Source organism: Nerophis lumbriciformis, linkage group LG37 (genome assembly GCF_033978685.3).
Source record: "Nerophis lumbriciformis linkage group LG37, RoL_Nlum_v2.1, whole genome shotgun sequence".
Classification (NCBI taxonomy): domain Eukaryota; kingdom Metazoa; phylum Chordata; class Actinopteri; order Syngnathiformes; family Syngnathidae; genus Nerophis; species Nerophis lumbriciformis.
The window spans coordinates 22,179,006-22,200,000 of NC_084584.2; the positions used below are offsets into that span (position 1 = coordinate 22,179,006).

General features: G+C 36.9%; 2 protein-coding genes across 4 annotated transcripts in view; both read left to right on the forward strand.

Moving 5' to 3' along the window:
- The first annotated feature begins 1,411 nt into the window (after nucleotides 1–1,411).
- Nucleotides 1,412–11,013, forward strand: sh3bgrl3 (SH3 domain binding glutamate-rich protein like 3). The gene is made up of 3 exons (XM_061931191.1): nucleotides 1,412–1,567; nucleotides 5,556–5,723; nucleotides 9,942–11,013. The coding sequence occupies exons 1-3, from the start codon at nucleotides 1,523–1,525 to the stop codon at nucleotides 10,005–10,007; spliced, it is 279 nt and encodes a 92-aa protein (XP_061787175.1). The 5' UTR covers nucleotides 1,412–1,522; the 3' UTR covers nucleotides 10,008–11,013.
- A 1,167-nt stretch (nucleotides 11,014–12,180) lies between these two features.
- Nucleotides 12,181–20,995, forward strand: part of LOC133577128 (probable histone deacetylase 1-B) — a 36,003-nt gene continuing 27,188 nt past the window's right edge. For 2 of the 3 annotated variants that reach the window (XM_061930707.1, XM_061930709.1), the window contains exons 1-7: nucleotides 12,181–12,342; nucleotides 12,826–12,938; nucleotides 13,014–13,131; nucleotides 13,201–13,275; nucleotides 17,172–17,310; nucleotides 18,446–18,587; nucleotides 18,667–18,759. In XM_061930707.1, coding sequence (XP_061786691.1) covers nucleotides 12,294–12,342; nucleotides 12,826–12,938; nucleotides 13,014–13,131; nucleotides 13,201–13,275; nucleotides 17,172–17,310; nucleotides 18,446–18,587; nucleotides 18,667–18,759 — 729 coding nt within the window. In that variant the 5' untranslated portion in view covers nucleotides 12,181–12,293. Of the gene's footprint in view, nucleotides 12,343–12,402; nucleotides 12,692–12,825; nucleotides 12,939–13,013; nucleotides 13,132–13,200; nucleotides 13,276–17,171; nucleotides 17,311–18,445; nucleotides 18,588–18,666; nucleotides 18,760–20,995 lie in introns of those variants that run through there. The other variant, XM_061930710.1, reaches the window with a different exon arrangement.

A 20,995-nucleotide genomic window follows, 5' to 3' on the forward strand; every position in this document is an offset into this window, starting at 1 on the left:
AATACAGAGTATTATGATGGTATTATTCATCTCTATTCACCACCACTCAATTATAAGTATTCACCACCATCTATATTATTATTTACTAAACCAAATAGAAGATTTTTTATTTTTTATTTTTATGTTTTAATATTATAATTAGTCCAACAAAATAACACATAATAAAAACAATAATAATACAATTCCAAACCAACCACCAGCAACACACCGAATAGCAATCATCAGTGCAACTGAGAAGACACACAAACATGACACAAAAAATCCAAAAGAGTCAAACAAAAAATGAATAATATCAACAGTATCAATATTAGTAGGAGTTCCAGGAAATACAACCTTAGAGGAAAATGTAATTTAAAACATTTGTATGCTCGTACAACACTTAAAACTCGGGATATCTATGAATGGCTTTTTGCCGATATCCGATATTCCGATATTGTCCAACTCTTAATTACCGATACCGATATCAACCGATACCGTCATGGAATTAACACATTATTATGCCTAATTTGGACAACCAGGTATGGTGAAAATGAGGTCCTTTTAAAAAAAAAATTAATAAAATAAGATACATAAAAAACATTTTCTTGAATAAAAAAAGAAAGTAAAACAATATAAAAACAGTTACATAGAAACTAGTAATGAATGAAAATGAGTAAAAGTAACTGTTAAAGGTTAGTACTATTAGTGGAGCAGCAGCACGCACAATCATGTGTGCTTACGGACTGTATCCCTTGCAGACTGTATTGATATATATTGATATATAATGTAGGAACCAGAATATTAATAACAGAAAGAAACAACCCTTTTGTGTGAATGAGTGTAATCAAAATGGGGGAGTGGATTTTTTGGGGTTGGTGCACTAATTGGACGTGTATCTTGTGTTTTTTATGTTGATTTAATAAAAAAAATAAAAATAAAAAAAATAAAAAATAAATAAACGATACCGATAAAAAAAACAAACGATATCGATAATTTCCGATATTACATTTTAAAGCATTGATCTTTATCTTCATCTCTACTTAAAACCTTTAGCATGTCCATATGTGGAATTAAATTATTTTTTCTTTGTTTTTCTTTTATTAGATAAGGACTATGTATGTATTTAACATTTGTTTATCGAGGTGATGATGACTTTCTCACGTTTATTGCGAACATTACTTGATGAGAGCCAGTTTGGATAAATAATATGGGACTGTTGGCAGTAAAACCCCAACTAAATGTCATCACTGCAGACATAATGAAGCTGCACAATTGGCATTAACGCCTCACTGCACTGCTGATTCTCTCACTGGGACTTTTTCTTTTTCAATACAGGACCTCTTTACATTGTTTAATTATAACAGCATAATCGTGCTGTATAATGGCAAAAGGCTAAAAAAAAAAACCCCCCAAAATTTTTTGTACATGCGCTGTCAATTCTCACCACGACATTTATTTTGAAAATCACACCGACCGACTTGACTTCCTTCCTAGACCTCTGGAGAACAAGCAGAGCCGAGGAGAAGGAGAAGAAGGACCAAATATGGGGATTAAACTATACTACACCACTGTTACCGCCTCACGGACGGTGAGTCTCTTACATTTACGTCCGTAAGTTTGTTGTCGTGTTTTGTGTGGGTTTTTTAATTATAAGTAAAGAGTGGCGAGTCCAAGCAGAAGACACACCCAAGCGTGTTAGCTTCCTGCTGACCTGCGCCTCGGTGGGCCCTTGGCGTTAGCATTAGCATTGTTAGCTTGTCACCAATATTTGTTGTTTATAAATTGTAGAAAAATAACCTCCCGTTTATGTAAGATAACTTTTTCTTAATTGAAAAATTGAACACACAGACAATATATATTTACAATGTACAAACAAATTAACTTTTAATTAACTTTACTTATCCACTAATTTCTCATAATTGTGACTTTTTATGACACAGTTTAGACTTTTATCTCATAATGACTTTCTAGCTCATAATTTTGACTCTTATCTCATAATTTCGACTTTTTTTCCATATAATTATGACCATTGGCATATCATGTTAGTGGCGGAAAGGCGCCTACATAAATTTAGGCACTTCCAAGACATTGCAATATTTACAAACATTGTATATTTATATCAACATCCATATACAAACAAAATCTGTTCAAGAACGTATAAGTAAGACACTTTACAAATATATTAAAAAAAATTGGCTTATTTAAAACTACTTGAATTGACCAAATAAAATAATTTAAGGGATTTTCTATGATTATTTTTTACATTTTCCAAGATTTAATTAATAATTTAAAATCACAAATCCAATGCGAGACTTTGAGTTTCACTCTTAAGAAATCAACTTTTATATATGAAACAATGAGTTTGCAACATAATCATTTATTTCTATGTTGCCAATTTGCATTTTCAATGTAAAGGAGACGAGGAATTTTTTTTTTTTTTATATACCGGTATGTATATATATATTAGGGCTGAAACGACGCGTCGACGTAGTCGACGTCATCGGTTACGTAAATACGTCGAGGACGTTTTTGTTCGTCGACGTGTCGCATATTTACGTCACACTACCGTCATGGCGGAGCGCAAAGCAGACGATGCGAGCTGTGCGAGCGAGGGGAAAAAAGCACGCCAAAAGTCGTCAAAAGTGTGGCAGTATTTCAATAAACGGCCTAAGAAGAAACGCTACTTTTACTCCGCTACTTTTATCTACATTCAGCTCGCTACTCGCTACTAATTTTTATCGATCTGTTAATGCACGCTTTGTTTGTTTTGGTCTGTCAGACAGACCTTCAAAGTGCCTGCCTTACTGGTGACGTTTCACTTCGTTCCACCAATCAGATGCAGTCACTGGTGACGTTGGACCAATCAAACAGAGCCAGGGGTCACATGACCTGACTGGCTCCGAGCTAACTTCGGGTGTTACCATTTAGTGGTCAATTATACGGAATATGTACTGTACTGTGCAATCTACTAATAAAAGTTCCAATCAATCAATCAAAAGTGTGAAGGAAAAAAGACCCTTTTTTTATTTCAACCGTAAAGACTGACTGCACAGTTCCTGTCTTCACAATAAAAGTCCCGCTCCATCGCGCCTGCGCTTTCAAAATAAGAGTCTCCGAAAGCCAGCGCAAACAAGCTAGCAAGCTACGGAGTTTGCCGCCAATGTATTTCTTGTAAAGGGTATAAAAACGAATATGGAAGGTGGACAAATAAGATGCCAAATAACCACTTTCATGTGGTATTAGACAGAAAGGAGGAACTTTTTTTCTCCTCCATTTGAAAACGTGGACGTTACCAGCACTGCTTCCTGATTACAATCAATGCAAGTCATCAGAATCAGGTAATACACCAACTTATATTCTTGTCTTCATGAAAGAAAGGAATCTATATGTTAAACATGCATGTATAATTATTAAAACACCTTTAACATGTAAACAAAAACGGCAAAATAAATAAATATAAATTATATACTGTATATATCAATGTATGTATATATATATATATATATATATATATATATATATATGTATGTATGTGTGTGTGTGTGTGTGTATATATATATATACACATATATATATATATATATATATATATATATATATATATATATATATATGATATGTGATATGTATGTTACTCAGTACTTGAGTAGTTTTTTCACAACATACTTTTTACTTTTACTCAAGTAAATATTTGGGTGACTACTCCTTACTTTTACTTGAGTAATAAATCTCTAAAGTAACAGTACTCTTATTGAGTACAATTTCTGGCTACTCTACCCACCTCTGCTAATAATGTTGTTGTATGCACACTGTGTCGAGCGGAAATGGTCTATCATAGCAGCACAACGGCAGCGTTCTTGCCATCACCATCAACTAGTCAATCGTCCGCGTGAGTATACGTTGTCATCATTACACAAAAACATGTGTCATTTGTATCTGCGTTGTAAATTCATAAACTAAAGCACCGTTTCGCTCTGAGAGGAGCGTTTGGCGTGCCTGTTCAGTGTTTACAAAGACGCGCTCCTCTTTAACGCTAACGTTAATTAGTTGTGCAAATACCTTTTACAACATTAACAATTACGTATACTATGTACAAACGAACAATTAACTTTCACTTTAATCATACTATCATTGTTGTGTTATTAAGCAAAATAAGCAAAAGTTTTACTTTTGTTGAAATGTTTACACTGTTGTTACAGAATATTTCGTTTTGCACTTTTTTGTATTGGATGTTTATCTTTATTTTTGCACATTTTAGCAAATAAGCAATACTTTTACTTTTGTTGAAATGTTTACACTGTTGTTACAGAATATTTCCGTTTTGCACTTTTTTTAATTGGATGTTTATCTTTATTTTTGCACATTTTAAAGCAAAATAAGCAATACTTTTACTTTGGAAATGCTTATACTATTGCAGAATATTAAGATTTGCACTGGATGTTTACTTTTATATTTGCACATTAAAAGCAAATAAGCTACTTTTAATTTTGTTAAATGTTTACATTGTTACAGAATATTTTGTCATGTTGTTGTCAATGTTGACTGAGTGGCCATACTTTTTTTTTTGTAAATAAAAGCCATGCCTTTTGAAAAAACTGGCCTACATTTATTTTTTCATCTTCATTTTAAATAAAAAAAAAAATCGGTAAAAGGAAAAATAATCTATAGATTAATCGAAAAAAAAAAAAATCTATAGATTAACCGATTAATCGAAAAAATAATCTATAGATTAATCGATAGAAAAATAATCGTTAGCTGCAGCCTTAATATATATATATATATATATATATATATATATATATATATATATATATATATATATATATATATATATAATTTTGAATAAATATATTTTCTAGAAATAATTTTAAAGGTAGTGGTGTAGTGCTTTGGTTATCTTTGTTAACAAAATGCCACAACTTCCTGAATTCCTTTACAGTTGCATTCTCCTGTATATGTGAATTTTCTATTCAATCAATCAATCAATGTTTATTTATATAGCCCTAAATCACAAGTGTCTCAAAGGACTGCACAAGCCACGACGACATCCTCGGTCCAAAGCCCACAAAAGGGCAAGGAAAAACTCACAACCCAGAATTTTAACCAGAATATAGGGCTTATTCCAAATAAGCGTAATTATGTGGAGAAAATTTGGTTTTAAACATTAATTCCAAGTAACGCGCTAACCTAGGCTAAGCGTAAGTTGTAAGTTTGTCGTTGGCACATGTACAAGAGTGAAGTAGTCCACCCCTATTTATATACATCTGTATCTAATCATCAAATTTGATGTATATATATTTTTAAATTTCTAATTAAAACCTGAATGCATTACTGCTCATTTGGTTATCACACAATTTGTCCATACAACATTTTTTTAGTTCCCCTCCTTTTTTTGCCAGTTCTGTCACAATTTCCACTCACTGCTGCGCTTGGGTGTGGTCGACCCAACTTCCTGTGTCCTTCAGAAAGATAGAAGTCTACTAAGCCACAAAAAAACTTCCTCACAACACTGCTAGATGTCATTTTAAGAATACAAAATGTGTATTTCCAGGTTAATTTAAGTGCTGTGGTTGCAGGTGAAGTCCCAACAGGGCGAAGTGATGCGCATACTGGACAGTAAGAGCATCCAGTATGAGCTCATCGACATCTCCGTGGGCAGCGAGGTGCGCGACGACATGAGAAGCAAATCGGGAAATCCCGCAGCTGTTCCTCCGCAGCTTTTCAACGAAGACCAGTATTGTGGGGTTAGTCTTTTGACTATCATAATGATGATTCCAGTTCCACAGCACGGTACTTACTAGAAGCGGGATTGTACGCAAATGTTTCTTGACTATATATAATAGTAGAACAAATTTATAGGTCATTTGCTATTTTAGATTATATTTTCCAAACTATATAACGCACGGGTATATAAGCCGCACCCACTAAAGTTTTAGATAAGGAAAAAAATTGTTTTCCATATATTCGCCGCACTGGGCTATAATCTGCAGATATATACGTTGTGAAATGACTTATTTACACAAAAAGATTTTGTAAATGTTTATTGACATACCATAATTTTTTCCAAACGGTGCCTGTAACACGGCAGTAAAACGGCTGATCAAACAAAACAGACGTCATCATCATGGACCCATTAAAAAGTTCAAGTTAAAGTACCTATGATTATCACACACACACTAGGTGTGGCGAAATTATTTTCTGCATTTGACCCATCACCCTTGATCACTCCCTGGGAGGTGAGGGGAGCAGTGGGCAGCAGCGGTGGCCGCGCCTGGGAATCATTTTTGGTGATTTAACCCCCAATTCCAACCCTTGATGCTGAGTGACAAGCAGGGTCCCATTTTTATAGTCTTTGGTATGACTCGGCAGTGGTTTGAACTCACAACCTACCGATCTCAGGGCGGACACTCTAACCACTAGGCCACATTAGCTGCGGAAGCTAGCTCTCCAATCAGCTAAACAGACTTAATAACTCCACAATGACGTTTTGGTGAATTTACAAAACAGAAACCATACAAAAAGAATGCCACTTTAAGTTAATATTACGAACAAAGACACGTGTTAGCATATTCGCTAATGCTAACGACGCTAGCTTCATTACATTACCATAGCATGTACAAATGTGCATGAAAACACTCCTACCGACATCACACAGGGGACAAGTTAGTAAGTAAAAATTGTTTTAAATATATTGTAAACTTACCAACGTTGCTTGGAGTGATGAATGATGAATCCATACGAGTAGAAACGCTATGGACACCGAGAAGACGGAACATCTGGTTAAAAGCTCAGTCTCAACAGAAGGGCAATGCAGCACCTGCAGTGAGTGAACCATCCAATAGATGGCGCCACAGCACAAACAATAACACACTTTTCAGTGTCTTTGTTTTTTTTTTATATTATTATTTACATTATGGCTGTCAGTAAAGACAAATCCATCATTTAGCTGCACCGTTTATTAAGTCGCAGGGTTCAAAACATAGGAAAAAGTAATCCGGTATATACAATAATATTCCAAACTATATATATATATATATATATATATATATATATATATATATATATATATATATATATATATATATATATACAGGTAAAAGCCAGTAAATTAGAATATTTTGAAAAACTTGATTTATTTCAGTAATTGCATTCAAAAGGTGTAACTTGTACATTATATTTATTCATTGCACACAGACTGATGCATTCAAATGTTTCATTTAATTTTGATGATTTGAAGTGGCAACAAATGAAAATCCAAAATTCCGTGTGTCACAAAATTAGAATATTACTTAAGGCTAATACAAAAAAGGGATTTTTAGAAATGTTGGCCAACTGAAAAGTATGAAATTGAAAAATATGAGCATGTACAATACTCAATACTTGGTTGGAGCTCCTTTTGCCTCAATTACTGCGTTAATGCGGCGTGGCATGGAGTCGATGAGTTTCTGGCACTGCTCAGGTGTTATGAGAGCCCAGGTTGCTCTGATAGTGGCCTTCAACTCTTCTGCGTTTTTGGGTCTGGCATTCTGCGTCTTCCTTTTCACAATACCCCACAGATTTTCTATGGGGCTAAGGTCAGGGGAGTTGGCGGGCCAATTTAGAACAGAAATACCATGGTCCGTAAACCAGGCACGGGTAGATTTTGCGCTGTGTGCAGGCGCCAAGTCCTGCTGGAACTTGAAATCTCCATCACTGATGGTGGAAACTTTACACTAGACTTCAGGCAACGTGGATCCTGTGCCTCCCCTGTCTTCCTCCAGACTCTGGGACCTCGATTTCCAAAGGAAATGCAAAATTTGCATGGTTGGGTGATGGTTTGGGGTGCCATGTCATCTGCTGGTGTCGGTCCACTCTGTTTCCTGAGATCCAGGGTCAACGCAGCCGTCTACCAGCAAGTTTTAGAGCACTTCATGCTTCCTGCTGCTGACCTACTCTATGGAGATGGAGATTTCAAGTTCCAACAGGACTTGGCGCCTGCACACAGCGCAAAATCTACCCGTGCCTGGTTTACGGACCATGGTATTTCTGTTCTAAATTGGCCCGCCAACTCCCCTGACCTTAGCCCCATAGAAAATCTGTGGGGTATTGTGAATAGGAAGATGCAGAATGCCAGACCCAAAAACGCAGAAGAGTTGAAGGCCACTATCAGAGCAACCTGGGCTCTCATAACACCTGAGCAGTGCCAGAAACTCATCGACTCCATGCCACGCCGCATTAACGCAGTAATTGAGGCAAAAGGAGCTCCAACCAAGTATTGAGTATTGTACATGCTCATATTTTTCATTTTCATACTTTTCAGTTGGCCAACATTTCTAAAAATCCCTTTTTTGTATTAGCCTTAAGTAATATTCTAATTTTGTGACACACGGAATTTTGGATTTTCATTTGTTGCCACTTCAAATCATCAAAATTAAATGAAATAAACATTTGAATGCATCAGTCTGTGTGCAATGAATAAATATAATGTACAAGTTACACCTTTTGAATGCAATTACTGAAATAAATCAAGTTTTTCAAAATATTCTAATTTACTGGCTTTTACCTGTATATATACCGGTATATTTTTTTATTTTTATTTTTTAATGTATTTTTATTATTATTTTAAATTGGATTCACTTTTCGGGTTCATTATTCTAAAGGGTAGAAGTTCAAGCGTACACACGCCAGGTGCTAGTACAATTTTGTACTCACATTTGTATTATGTCTCAATTTTTATTGTAGTTGTATGTATTTTTTTATATCCAGTAATGCATTTTGTTCCTACTTATTACTGTATTTGTGTAATTTATTTCTATATCATTAAAATGTTACACATTTTTTAAGGTGAGGGATAATTGAAACCTGTAATGTCACTACCAATGCATGGACATATGGCATTGCCTTAATGTTTACATTGAAAATACAACAAAAAAATAGCCAATATTTCAGAATAATTCCCACCACTAGAATAATATTTGTGTAAATTAAATTATTCTGATCTACATATCATATAACTGATATTAGTGATTGTTTTGTTTTGTTTGTTTGTTTAAAACAATGGCTATAATAACAAGCCAGTCTTTTGAATGGCTCTTTGAAAGGAACGGCTCCTTAAGATCCAGCTCCCTACAAAGATCCATAAATCCCATCTCTACTATTAACGTTGCTCTTGTAATTCATGGATACTTTATACTGATTAATATACTCTATACTGGAATAGAGAAAACATCTTCCAGCATAAGCTATTTTTTATTTTTCCTCAGTTGTTTCATTACTGACTATACCACATGCGTGACTAGCCCCTACTTGTGGTGGACTTGAGGTATTACAACCATATGAAACAACAATTAGTCATTTGGCTAATTTTAGACACAAATGTATTTTTTTTAAATAATGGAGTGTCTGTTTTTAACAACCCGACATTACATATATTCATGAAATATTACCATTTTAACTGTGCTACGTTATTGTAGCTATTTATGAGCCTCACATTAACCCCATTATACAGTGCGAAATTACTGCAACTCATCTATCGTATTTATTTTTATTCTGCAAGATGGCCTATCATTAACCTGGCATGAGAAGTTAAATTAATGATATTGCACTGTGCATGACTGTATATGGGCTTTGACTATTGATTGTTTTGAGCATTTTGTTGATTTGTTAAACTCTTTCTGTTTTTACTGTGCAAAGTAGCGATTATGATTAATAAATGTCAACAGGAGCGTCCAAGGGTGAATGCACCTTAGAGGTTGACTGAATGGATTGTTTATTTTTCAGTGCGGTAGAAGTTATCATTGCCACAAATTCCTGAGTGTGACTTTTGTATCCACTTTGCTGCAGCGCCCTTTTTACTTGCTGCCCTAAGTCTTCCCTTCGATAAAAATGAGTCTCCGTACTTCGACTTCAACCTACTTCAACGCAGTGTAATTTTCTCTCTCTCTATATTGACTGACCACTGCACTTTCCCCCCCCTTCTGCAGGACTATGAGATGTTCTCTAAGGCGGTGGAGGCAGTCACGGTGGAACAATTCCTAAAGCTGGCGTGAAGAAGCCGCTTCCCAAATGTCCGTGTCGTCCCGTCAACCACACTGACGCCACTTCCATAACGCCATCATGAAGAAAGCCAAATAACCTGAGTACACGCAGTCACACACCGCTTTCCCATCTTTGTACACTAGGAGCCAGCGTGGTGTCTGAATGTTAAAATGATGCTGACCAAGCTCGGTTTAAATAATCTACTGCACGTCGCTATCATCACTCAGTCTTAATAACATCTTTCTTTCAGCCTTCTGTTGCACTTACACACTGCTTGTTATTATTCTCACAGTAGTAGCATTTATATTACATATTTTTTTTGTTCCTGCTCTTTTTTTTTTTCCACAATCAAGTGTTTTCAGGGAATTTGGCATTTTACTATGTAAATGTTAATCAAGGCATTGACTGAATTTAAGCCTAAAGATCATTCCTTCAGTATTTTTGAGCCTGCTTGTTCGCACAGAGTGCCCAACAGACCAGAATGTGAGAAAAGAATAGTTGTCGACTTAATGCGAGTTCCCAAACAACATGGAAACATCTCAGAATGTCAAATTTGGTGCAAGTCTATTTCATCTACCTGGTATATTATTTTGTTGACTGACAGGACCAAAAAGACACCAAATGTAGTGACATGTAGCCTATTCTTCTGTTATGCACTGAAACAATTAACAGTACATTTTGATGGATTGACTCTGGGAGCACTTACTACACCGTTATTATTTTTCCATTAGGTTGATTATTTACCTCAATATGATTTCCTTCTGTGCTTATCAATGGCTGTATTCTTCACAATGTTTGTGCACGGTTTTGTATACCTCTCAATTGTACATGTTAATGTACCATGATCGAAATCATGTTTTACACATTCCACGTCTCTCACCGAGCTCAAGCCTTGTTTGGACCAATTCCCCTTGGCCAAAAGAAGAAAAAGATAGGAAATAAAATGCTGTTGTCTTCCAAGAAGATTGTGATATGTGATGTATGGGTTGCGAATTAAAAAATGAAGTTTGAATCATCTTTTGGGGATTTTTGTTGTTAATCTAGAGCTCATTTATTTTTATTTTGTTTTTCTAATTATGAAATAATGCATACAAAAAGAAAATATATGAAATATTCAAATGTATTTGTATTTGATATTTTCTGATTAAATATAACAATAGCTACAGAATAGTAAATAAAATATTCAAATTAATTTGTATTTGATCTTTTCTCATGAATAAATATTAGAGATTATCGGCCGATAAATGCTTTAAAATGTAATATCGGAAATTATTGGTATCGGTTTTTTATTTTATTAATTTATTTTATTTTATTAAATCAACATAAAAACACAACATACACTTACAATTAGTACACTAACCCAAAAAACCTCCCTCCCCCATTTACACTCATTCACACAAAAGGGTTGCTTCTTTCTGTTATTAATATTCTGGTTCCTACATTATATATCAATATATATCAATACAGTCTGCAAGGGATACAGTCCGTAAGCACACATGATTGTGCGTGCTGCTGGTCCACTAATAGTACTAACCTTTAAGAGTTAATTTTACTCATTTTCATTAATTACTAGTTTCTATGTAACTGTTTTTATATTGTTTTACTTTCTTTTTTTATTCAAGAAAATGTTTTGAATTTATTTATCTTTTATTTTATTTTATTTTTTTTTATAAAAAGGACCTTATCTTCACCATACCTGGTTGTCCAAATTAGGCATAATAATGTGTTAATTCCACGACTGTATATATCGGTATTGGTTGATATCGGTATCGGTAATTAAGAGTTGGACAATATTGGAATATCGGATATCGGCAAAAAGCCATTATCGGACATCCCTGCTGTATTGATGTATTTCTTAATGAACAAAGACAAAATAAAAAAATACATTACTATATTTAATTATATTTACTTTTATGTATTGATATATTTATTGAATATATCAATACATAAAAGTTATAATTATTAATTATATTTACTTTTATGTATTGATATATTTATTAAATATATTAATAGATTAAAGTAAATATAATTAAATATTGTAATGTATTTTTTATTTTGTCTTTGTTCATTAAGAAATACATCCATACATACCAAAAAAGTACATTTCTAATAACATATTCTTAATATATACAATTGGATAAGACAATACAAATATTGTTTTTACACACCAGCGCCTCCCACACGGGCGGTGCAGCATCCTCGGCTGTGATTGGCTTAGCACCGCCCACACTCAGTTGGCAAACCAGGAACCGGTGTGTGCCAAATCGGTAGTGGACTGGTGACTTAATTGGCGTAAAATGGCGCTGTCTCAAGGAACCAAAAGAAAAGTTTGCTATTACTATGACGGTAAATATCCATTTTGTGCCTCCTCGAGTTAGTACAGCGGTGTAGGCGTGCCTTGATATGTACATCCCATTCAAGTGTGCCGCACACTGATCGAGCAAGCCGGCGTTAGCCCCCTGCGGCTAACTATTAACTAGTCGCCTGCTAAACTATTGCAGCTGCTAGCTTGAACGTACACGCGATAATAATTACACTCAGACTAATTAAATCACCAAACCACTTTATTTCAATACAGCAGTTGATATTGTTTCTAACTTGTATTTAATTGGTCAGTGTGAAGAAATTGGCTCGTTGTAACATCGATTGGCTTTTTCTTGGCAAATATGGCGGCCGTCGTCTGTGTCTCATTAATGCAAGTGCACACACGTTTACATATGAATTATAAGTGTGCTTATGGGTATGACTAAATTAATGAGGAAACATGACCCTCACCACTCCATGTATCCTGAAATAACCGTATCCTCTACGCATATTGTTTTCTTACAGGTGATGTGGGTAACTACTACTATGGCCAGGGCCATCCTATGAAGCCTCACAGGATCCGCATGACTCACAACCTCCTCCTCAACTATGGCCTCTACAGGAAGATGGAGATCTACGTGAGTAATCAATCTTCTTTCCACACTTTAAAAAGCTTTATTTTTAAAGTTACAACCGTGAATGTGTGTTTGCAGAGGCCACACAAAGCCAGCGGCGAGGAGATGACCAAATACCACAGTGACGATTACATCAAGTTTCTCCGGTCCATCCGACCGGACAACATGTCGGAACACAGCAAACAGATGCAGAGATGTGCGTTATTCACCATATTATTCACACATAAACACAAAGGCTCGAAACTCTCATTTTTTTTCTTTGCAGTCAATGTCGGGGAGGATTGTCCGGTGTTTGATGGCCTGTTTGAATTCTGCCAGCTCTCTGCAGGCGGCTCTGTGGGTGTGTTTACGTCCAATAACATTACCGTATTTTTCGGACTATAAGTCGCTCCGGAGTATAAGTCGCACCTGCCGAAAATGCATAATAAAGAAGGAAAAAAACATATAAGTCGCACTGGAGTATAAGTCGCATTTTTAGGGGAAATTTATTTGATAAAACCAACACCAAGAATAGACATTTGAAAGGCAATTTAAAATAAATGAAATAGTGAACAACAGGCTGAATAAGTGTACGTTATATGAGGCATAAATAACCAACTGAGAACGTGCCTGGTATGTTAACGTAACATATTATGGTAAGAGTCATTCAAATAACTATAACATATAGAACATGCTATACGTTTACCAAACAATCTGTCACTCCTAATCGCTAAATCCCATGAAATCTTATACGTCTAGTCTCTTACGTGAATGAGCTAAATAATATTATTTGATATTTTACGGTAATGTGTTAATAATTTCACACATAAGTCGCTCCTGAGTATAAGTCGCACCCCGGCCAAACTATGAAAAAAAACTGCGACTTATAGTCCGAAAAATACGGTACTTGATTTTATATATTTATATAGATAATGGGCTGTCAAAGTTAACGCGTTAACTATAAGTCCCTTTAACGGCACAAATTGTTTCAACGTGTGATTAATGCGCATGCGTCCTGACTCCTTTTTGACCCTCCAATACAACTTAAACACCTGCACAACACACTCAATCCCACAGCCCTGTGTTTGTGTTGCTGCAGCCGCCCGCAATACACCGCTTCCCACCTACAGCTTTCTTCTTTGCTGTCTCCATTGTTCATTGAACAAATTGCAAAAGATTCACCAACACAGATGTCCAGAATACTGTGGAATTTTGTGATGAAAACAGACGACTTAATAGCTGGCCACCATGCTGTCCCAAAATGTCCTCTACAATCCGTGACGTCACAGGCCAATAGCATGAGGAAATGTAAAGGCGTCCAGTTACTGTTAAACCACAAGCTCAATAAGGCAATTTTATTTCCAATCGCCGTGAGACGACGACATTGGGGCGAACGTCCGCTGGCGTGCTTTGCTGCTTGCAAAGAGGAGCTTTACGTCCGTGTTTACATTACATTACAGTTGAGTGCGTTAATATAAAATGTAGATTGTTACTCAAAAACTGCTTTAGTAAGATGGAAAAAAGATGGTAGAGAGGAAGTCTAGAGTCACTTTTATCAGAGACTTTCTTTAAAGGCCTACTGAAATGCGATTTTCTTATTTAAACGGGGATAGCAGGTCCATTCTATGTGTCATACTTGATCATTTCGCGATATTGCCATATTTTTGCTGAAAGGATTTACCGTAGTAGAGAACATCGACGATAAAGTTTGCAACTTTTGGTCGCTGATAAAAAAGCCTTGCCTCTACCGGAAGTAGCAGACGATATGCACGTGACGTCACAGATTGTGGAGCGCCTCACATCTGCACATTGTTTACAATCATGGCCACCAGCAGCGAGAGCCATTCGGACCGAGAAAGCGACGATTTCCCCATTAATTTAAAAGATTCGTGGATGAGGAAAGTGAGAGTGAAGGACTAGAGGGCAGTGGGAGCGATTCAGATAGGGAAGATGCTGTGAGAGGCAAGTGGGACCTGATATTCAGCTGGGAATGACTAAAACAGTAAATAAACACAAGACATATGTATACTCTATTAGCCACAACACAACCAGGCTTATATTTAATATGCCACAAATTAATGCCGCATAAAAACACCTCCCCCCCCCCGTCCATATAACCCGCCAATACAACTCAAACACCTGCACAACACACTCAATCCCACAGCCCAAAGTAACGTTCACCTCCCCAAAGTTCATACAGCACATATATTTCCCCAAAGTTACGTACGTGACATGCACATAGCAGCACGTACGGGCAAGCGATCAAATGTTTGGAAGCCGCAGCTGCATGCGTACTCAGGGTACCGCGTCTGCGCATCCAACTCAAAGTCCTCCTGGTAAGAGTCTCTGTTGTCCCAGTTCTCCACAGGCCAATGGTAAAGCTTGACTGTCATCTTTCGGGAACGTAAACAATGAAACACCGGCTCTGTTTGTGTTGCTGCAGCCGCCCGCAATACACCGCTTCCCACCTACAGCTTTCTTCTTTGCTGTCTCCATTGTTCATTGAACAAATTGCAAAAGATTCACCAACACAGATGTCCAGAATACTGTGGAATTTTGTGATGAAAACAGACGACTTAATAGCTGGCCACCATGCTGTCCCAAAATGTCCTCTACAATCCGTGACGTCATGTGCCGGCGTCATCATACCGAGACGTTTTCAGCAGGATATTTCGCGCGAAACTTAAAATTGCATTTTAGTAAGCTAGCCGGCCGTATTGGCATGTGTTGCAATGTTAAGATTTCATCATTGATATATAAACTATCAGACTGCGTGGTCGGTAGTAGTGGGTTTCAGTAGGCCTTTAAAACATGTCAAGTCTGTCCTCATTCGTCACACAATTGTGGCTTCACAATAATAGCGCTACGCTTCACATCCTGTTCAACCACCAAAACAATGAAAAATCGTCTTACAATACGATCATGCTTTGTCTAAGATGTTTTTTAATGTTGTTCTGTGATCTTTAATATTTCTACACAAATTAATGTTTTCTGGCAGATTGAAATAAAGTGTATTATTTTATAACCTGTTCTGAATAAAAGTCTACAATTACGGAATGTTTAGCAGGCTGAACTTTTCACTAATGAATAGAGAAGGTTAAAACATTGCCATTTAAATATATAAAGAAGACTGTCAACTTGTACAACATGTAATGTGCTGAATATCAGAAGTATTTATTAAGGAATAAATCTCTCATTTTACATTACCAAACAAAGCATGATCGTAACAATTCACATTTTGTGTTAATGCGTGAAACCGACATCTACACATGGTGTTGCTCCTCTGAATGCTCCTACAGCAGGAATACAAATTCTGTATTCCTACAAAATCTGGCAAGACACTGACGCATTGCAGGTGTTTTTTTTAATTCCCTTTAAAAGCGTGTTTGTCCTTTTTGTGTTGAGCTGTTGAAAAATTAATAATATTTGAAAACATTTTTATTAAAGCAAACTAATTGCCCAGTCATGGTACCGTATTTTTCGGAGTATAAGTCGCTCCGGAGTATAAGCCGCACCTGCCGAAAATGCATAATAAAGAAGGAAAAAAACATATATAAATCGCATTTTTGGGGGAAATTTATTTGATAAAACCCAACACCAAGAATAGACATTTGAAAAGCAATTTAAAATAAATAAAGAATAGTGAACAACAGACTGAATAAGTGTACGTTATATGACGCATAAATAACCAACTGAGAACGTGCCTGGTATGTTAACGTAACATACCGGTATTATGGTAAGAGTCATTCAAATAACTATAACTTATAGAACACGCTATACGTTTACCAAATAATCTGTCACTCCTAATCGCTAAATCCCATGAAATCTTATACGTCTAGTCTCTTACATGAATGAGCTAAATAAGATTATTTGATATTTTACGGTAATGTGTTAATAATTTCACACAAGTCGCTCCTGAGTGTAAGTCGCACCCCCGGCCAAACTATGAAAAAAACAAACTGCGACTTATAGTCCGAAAAATACGGTAATATCAATTTGAAAATGATCGGTCTCGGGTACACTTATTAATGACGTAAAATTATAATTATCTGCAATATCGCAAATAATTTTGAGTTAACTATGAACAAACTGCGATTAATCGGGGCAAAATATTTTTTGTTTGACAGCCCTTATACAGTATATTGATACATTTATATGTATAATATAGGCTCCATCCACCCCCGCGACCCTGAGAGGGACAAGCGGTAGAACATGGATGGCTGGATATGTATATTATTTATATATTTGTCCTCGTAGCTGGCGCGGTGAAGCTAAACAAACAGCAGACTGACATCGCCGTCAACTGGGCGGGAGGACTCCATCACGCAAAAAAATCGGAAGCGTCTGGTTTCTGCTACGTCAACGACATTGTCCTCGCCATCCTGGAACTGCTCAAGTAAGCTAAGTTGCTTTTCATGTCACTTAAGTCGCTCACAGTGTTCGCTTTAGTCCAATACGTTTATACACTGAAATCTCCATTTGTGAACCCTTCTATTTGCAAACTTTTTGGTTTACAAAAGTTTAGATCACGCCAAATATGCCTCTGTGTGCGAACCTGCCTGCAGTCATTTTGTGCTGCAGGGCGCAGCCTTTTTGGAAAGGCAAAGTCCTCTGTCACTTGATGCGCAGGAGAGTACACTACTGGTCACTACAAAGGCGTGTGCCTTTGCTGTGTTTTTTTTGCCTCTTGACGAATTTTGCTAACTAAATATGAGTCCCACAAAGACAAGGGACCAACGTGGAAAGAAAGGGAATCACTGTTAAGTTTAAAAAAAAAAAAAAAAAAAAAAGATAATTTGCGAGGTGTACATTAATAGCATTTGCAAGTAAGGAAGAATCGACGAAGCAGGCTTCGTGCCACAGCAAGTTTTAATTGTGATGAGACCGGACCTTTCTGGGAAAATATGCCAAAGTGGACCTATTTCACAGCGGAGAAGACGCAACCTCTTGTTCAGTAGCACCTATTCCAAGAGCGCACACATGTAAAATGTGTTCTGTCTGCTCCTTTCTCGTTAGCTGCACCTTTGTTAATGTGGGTGGTTTTTACTTTTTTAATTGTTTATTATTATAACAATATGGTTGTTAAATTTAAGGAGTTTTGTGATTTTCGATCATTAGTGAGGGCATCAAGGGGACTTCAGTGTATATGCGTGTGTTGACAGAGCTGCGCATAAAGAACAGTTCAGATTGTCGTTATTGCTTTGGCTGTTAATAAAGAGAAGGTTAATTCACCACCTCCTTGTTATGTTTGATATACAGTACTTTTATAGGACTGCATATTGTGTTCAAAGTGTACCAACCTTAACTAAAATATGGACTTTTGTTAAGGATGGAAGCGATTATTTATATTTACATTGTTTCTAATGGAGAAATTAGCTTTACTATACGAACTTTTTCAATTTATGAATCCTGTTCAAGAACCAATTAAGTTCGTAAATCGAGGTTCCGCTGTACATATTGGGGTTTGAAAATGTGCATAAACATGATGAACTAAATTCCAAATGCTTACTTTGGTGTGTTTGTGAACGCAGGTACCACCAGCGAGTGTTGTACATTGACATCGACATTCATCATGGCGACGGCGTGGAGGAGGCCTTCTACACCACAGACAGAGTCATGACCGTTTCCTTCCACAAGTACGGCGAGTACTTCCCAGGCACTGGAGATCTGAGAGTAAGTTTGCTTTTAATTGTTCACACACACACACACACACACACACACACGATTATTAACACGTGTTTGTTGTGTGCAGGACATCGGCGCCGGAAAAGGGAAGTACTACGCTGTGAACTACCCGCTCAGAGACGGCATCGATGATGAGTCTTACGAAGCCATCTTTAAACCTGTAAGTGCTTTTGTAGCACCCAGTAAAGTAGTGCCGTATTTTTCGAACTCTAAGGTTCACTTAAAAATTGACAGTGCGCCTTATAACCCGGTGCGCCTAATGTTTGGATTCATTCTGGTTGTGCTTACCGACCTCGAAGCAATTTTATCTGGTACAATGTGTAATTATGAATGTGACCGGTAGATGGCAGCCACAAAAGCGATACGTGTGGACTGCAGGTTGACGCTCCTTGTTCAAGAAATGACGCTGGCAAGTACAGGTTAGCAAACAAGACCAAAACTTTGATGTTTCATTGAGAATATAGAACATTACACACGGTGCTCAAAAATCTGTCAAAATGTTTTAGTAGTACTTTGGTAGGCTACGAAACCGCACCGCTTGTCTGCGCATTACGGCTGTGCTTCAACATATGGGTATTATGTTGTAAGGACCCCAAAATGGCACCTATTGGGACTCATTATCTGGCGTTTTGTTTAGTCGTATAATGCAAAACCAACTTTTCTTACCTATTGGTACCTGCTGATGTGTATTTGGGATGGCATAAGTCACAAAAATGTGTGCGCGTCTGCCGTTGAAGTCTGCACCTTAGTCAATAAGCCTCTTTCCCCCCCTCTATCCTCTTGTTGTTGGTCATTTATAAAGTAGCATCTAGTTCTTACTTATATCTGTCAGTAGCCTCGCTATGGAAGCGCTAAAAACTACTGCTACAACAAAGATGACGGATAAAAGATGCTGTCAAAGTAGACTGTCCACAAAACGGCTCATCCTGAAGAGACGGTCAGAAAGCAACGTTTTGACAAAAGAACCACCCTTACATGTTATGTAGACCACGAAGAAGTGTTTTAAATGTAGAAAAAAAAATCATAATATGACCCCTTTAATGCACCTTCTAATCCAGTGCGCCTTTTGTATGAATATAGACGTGAATAAATCCGCTCAATGGCAGTGCGCCTTATATTCTGGTGTGCCCTATGGTCCGAAAAATACAGTAGTAGTAGGGCTATCAATATATGTCAATAAGTAACTTTTTTTCGATCGTAATAAGAGACAATTTTGATAGTGTTAATTAGTCTACATGCTAAAAGACGTGAAACTAGCCTGTTAAATACGCCTGTAGCAACTTCAACACTCAGCTCCATGCTGAACAAAGGACAGACTATGTATTCTATCCAACAAAATGTTTAAAATGATCTTAATAATCTTAGACATGTCAGTGTGGAGTTTGCATGTTCTCCCCGTGACTGCGTGGGTTCCCTCCGGGTACTCCGGCTTCCGCCCACTTCCAAAGACATGCACCTGGGGATAAGTTGATTGGCAACACTAAATTGGCCCTAGTGTGTGGATGTGAGTGTGAATGTTGTCTGTCTATCTGTGTTGGCCCTGCGATGAGGTGGCGACTTGTCCAGGGTGTACCCCGCCTTCCGCCCGATTGTAGCTGAGATAGGCTCCAGCGACCCCAAAGGGAATAAGCGGTAGAAAATGGATGGATGGGATGTCAGAAGTGAGTTTATGTTCGAAATACGTTTCAGGGATGTTGTGATCAGGATTTTATGATGCCGATTCCTATCATCGAGTGGGATCACATGTAAAAAAAAAGTTTAATGGTGAGTGATATTTGTTTTTCAATATCAACACAATGTTTAAATTATGTACTGGTATTCTATTTCATTAGACAGACACCCTACCCCCTGCCTGAGAGCATCTGGGATAGGCTTTAGCACCCCTGCGATCCCGAAAGGGGCAAGCGGTAGAAAATGGATGGAAGAATGGATATATACAAAAGTTTGATTAAAACAAAATCAATAGTACACTATAACTAAATAAAACATAATATCTGCTACTATTTTACATCTTTTTTTTTTTTTTTTTTTACCACAAAGTCCATCCGTGTCCAAGGAATTATGCTCTGGATTTGTAAATCACAAAAACTAAAAATATTTTTGAGAAAATGAAAATACTGACCTACCGTATTTTTCGGATTATAAATCGCAGTTTTTTTCATAGTTTGGCCGTGGGTGCGACATATACTCCGGAGCGACTTATGTGTGAAATTATTAACACATTACCGTAAAATATCTCATTCACGTAAGAGCCGAAGCAAATGGCAGCAATCATCACACACACGTTAACCAATAAGAATTTGGCGGGGGAGGGTCATGGCAGAAGTGCATTGTGAGATGCTAACTGTTATATGCTATATGCTACTGCCGTAGCTATTAAAATGGATCACATCAAC

What these genes read in the sequence shown, in the direction of transcription:
- sh3bgrl3 (XM_061931191.1), top strand. Translation starts at nt 1,523, where the DNA reads ATGGGGATTAAACTATACTACACCACTGTTACCGCCTCACGGACG. An exon ending in CTGTTACCGCCTCACGGACG is followed by an intron (nt 1,568 to 5,555) that starts GTGAGTCTCTTA and finishes CTGTGGTTGCAG; the next exon opens with GTGAAGTCCCAACAGGGCGA. An exon ending in ACGAAGACCAGTATTGTGGG is followed by an intron (nt 5,724 to 9,941) that starts GTTAGTCTTTTG and finishes CCCCTTCTGCAG; the next exon opens with GACTATGAGATGTTCTCTAA.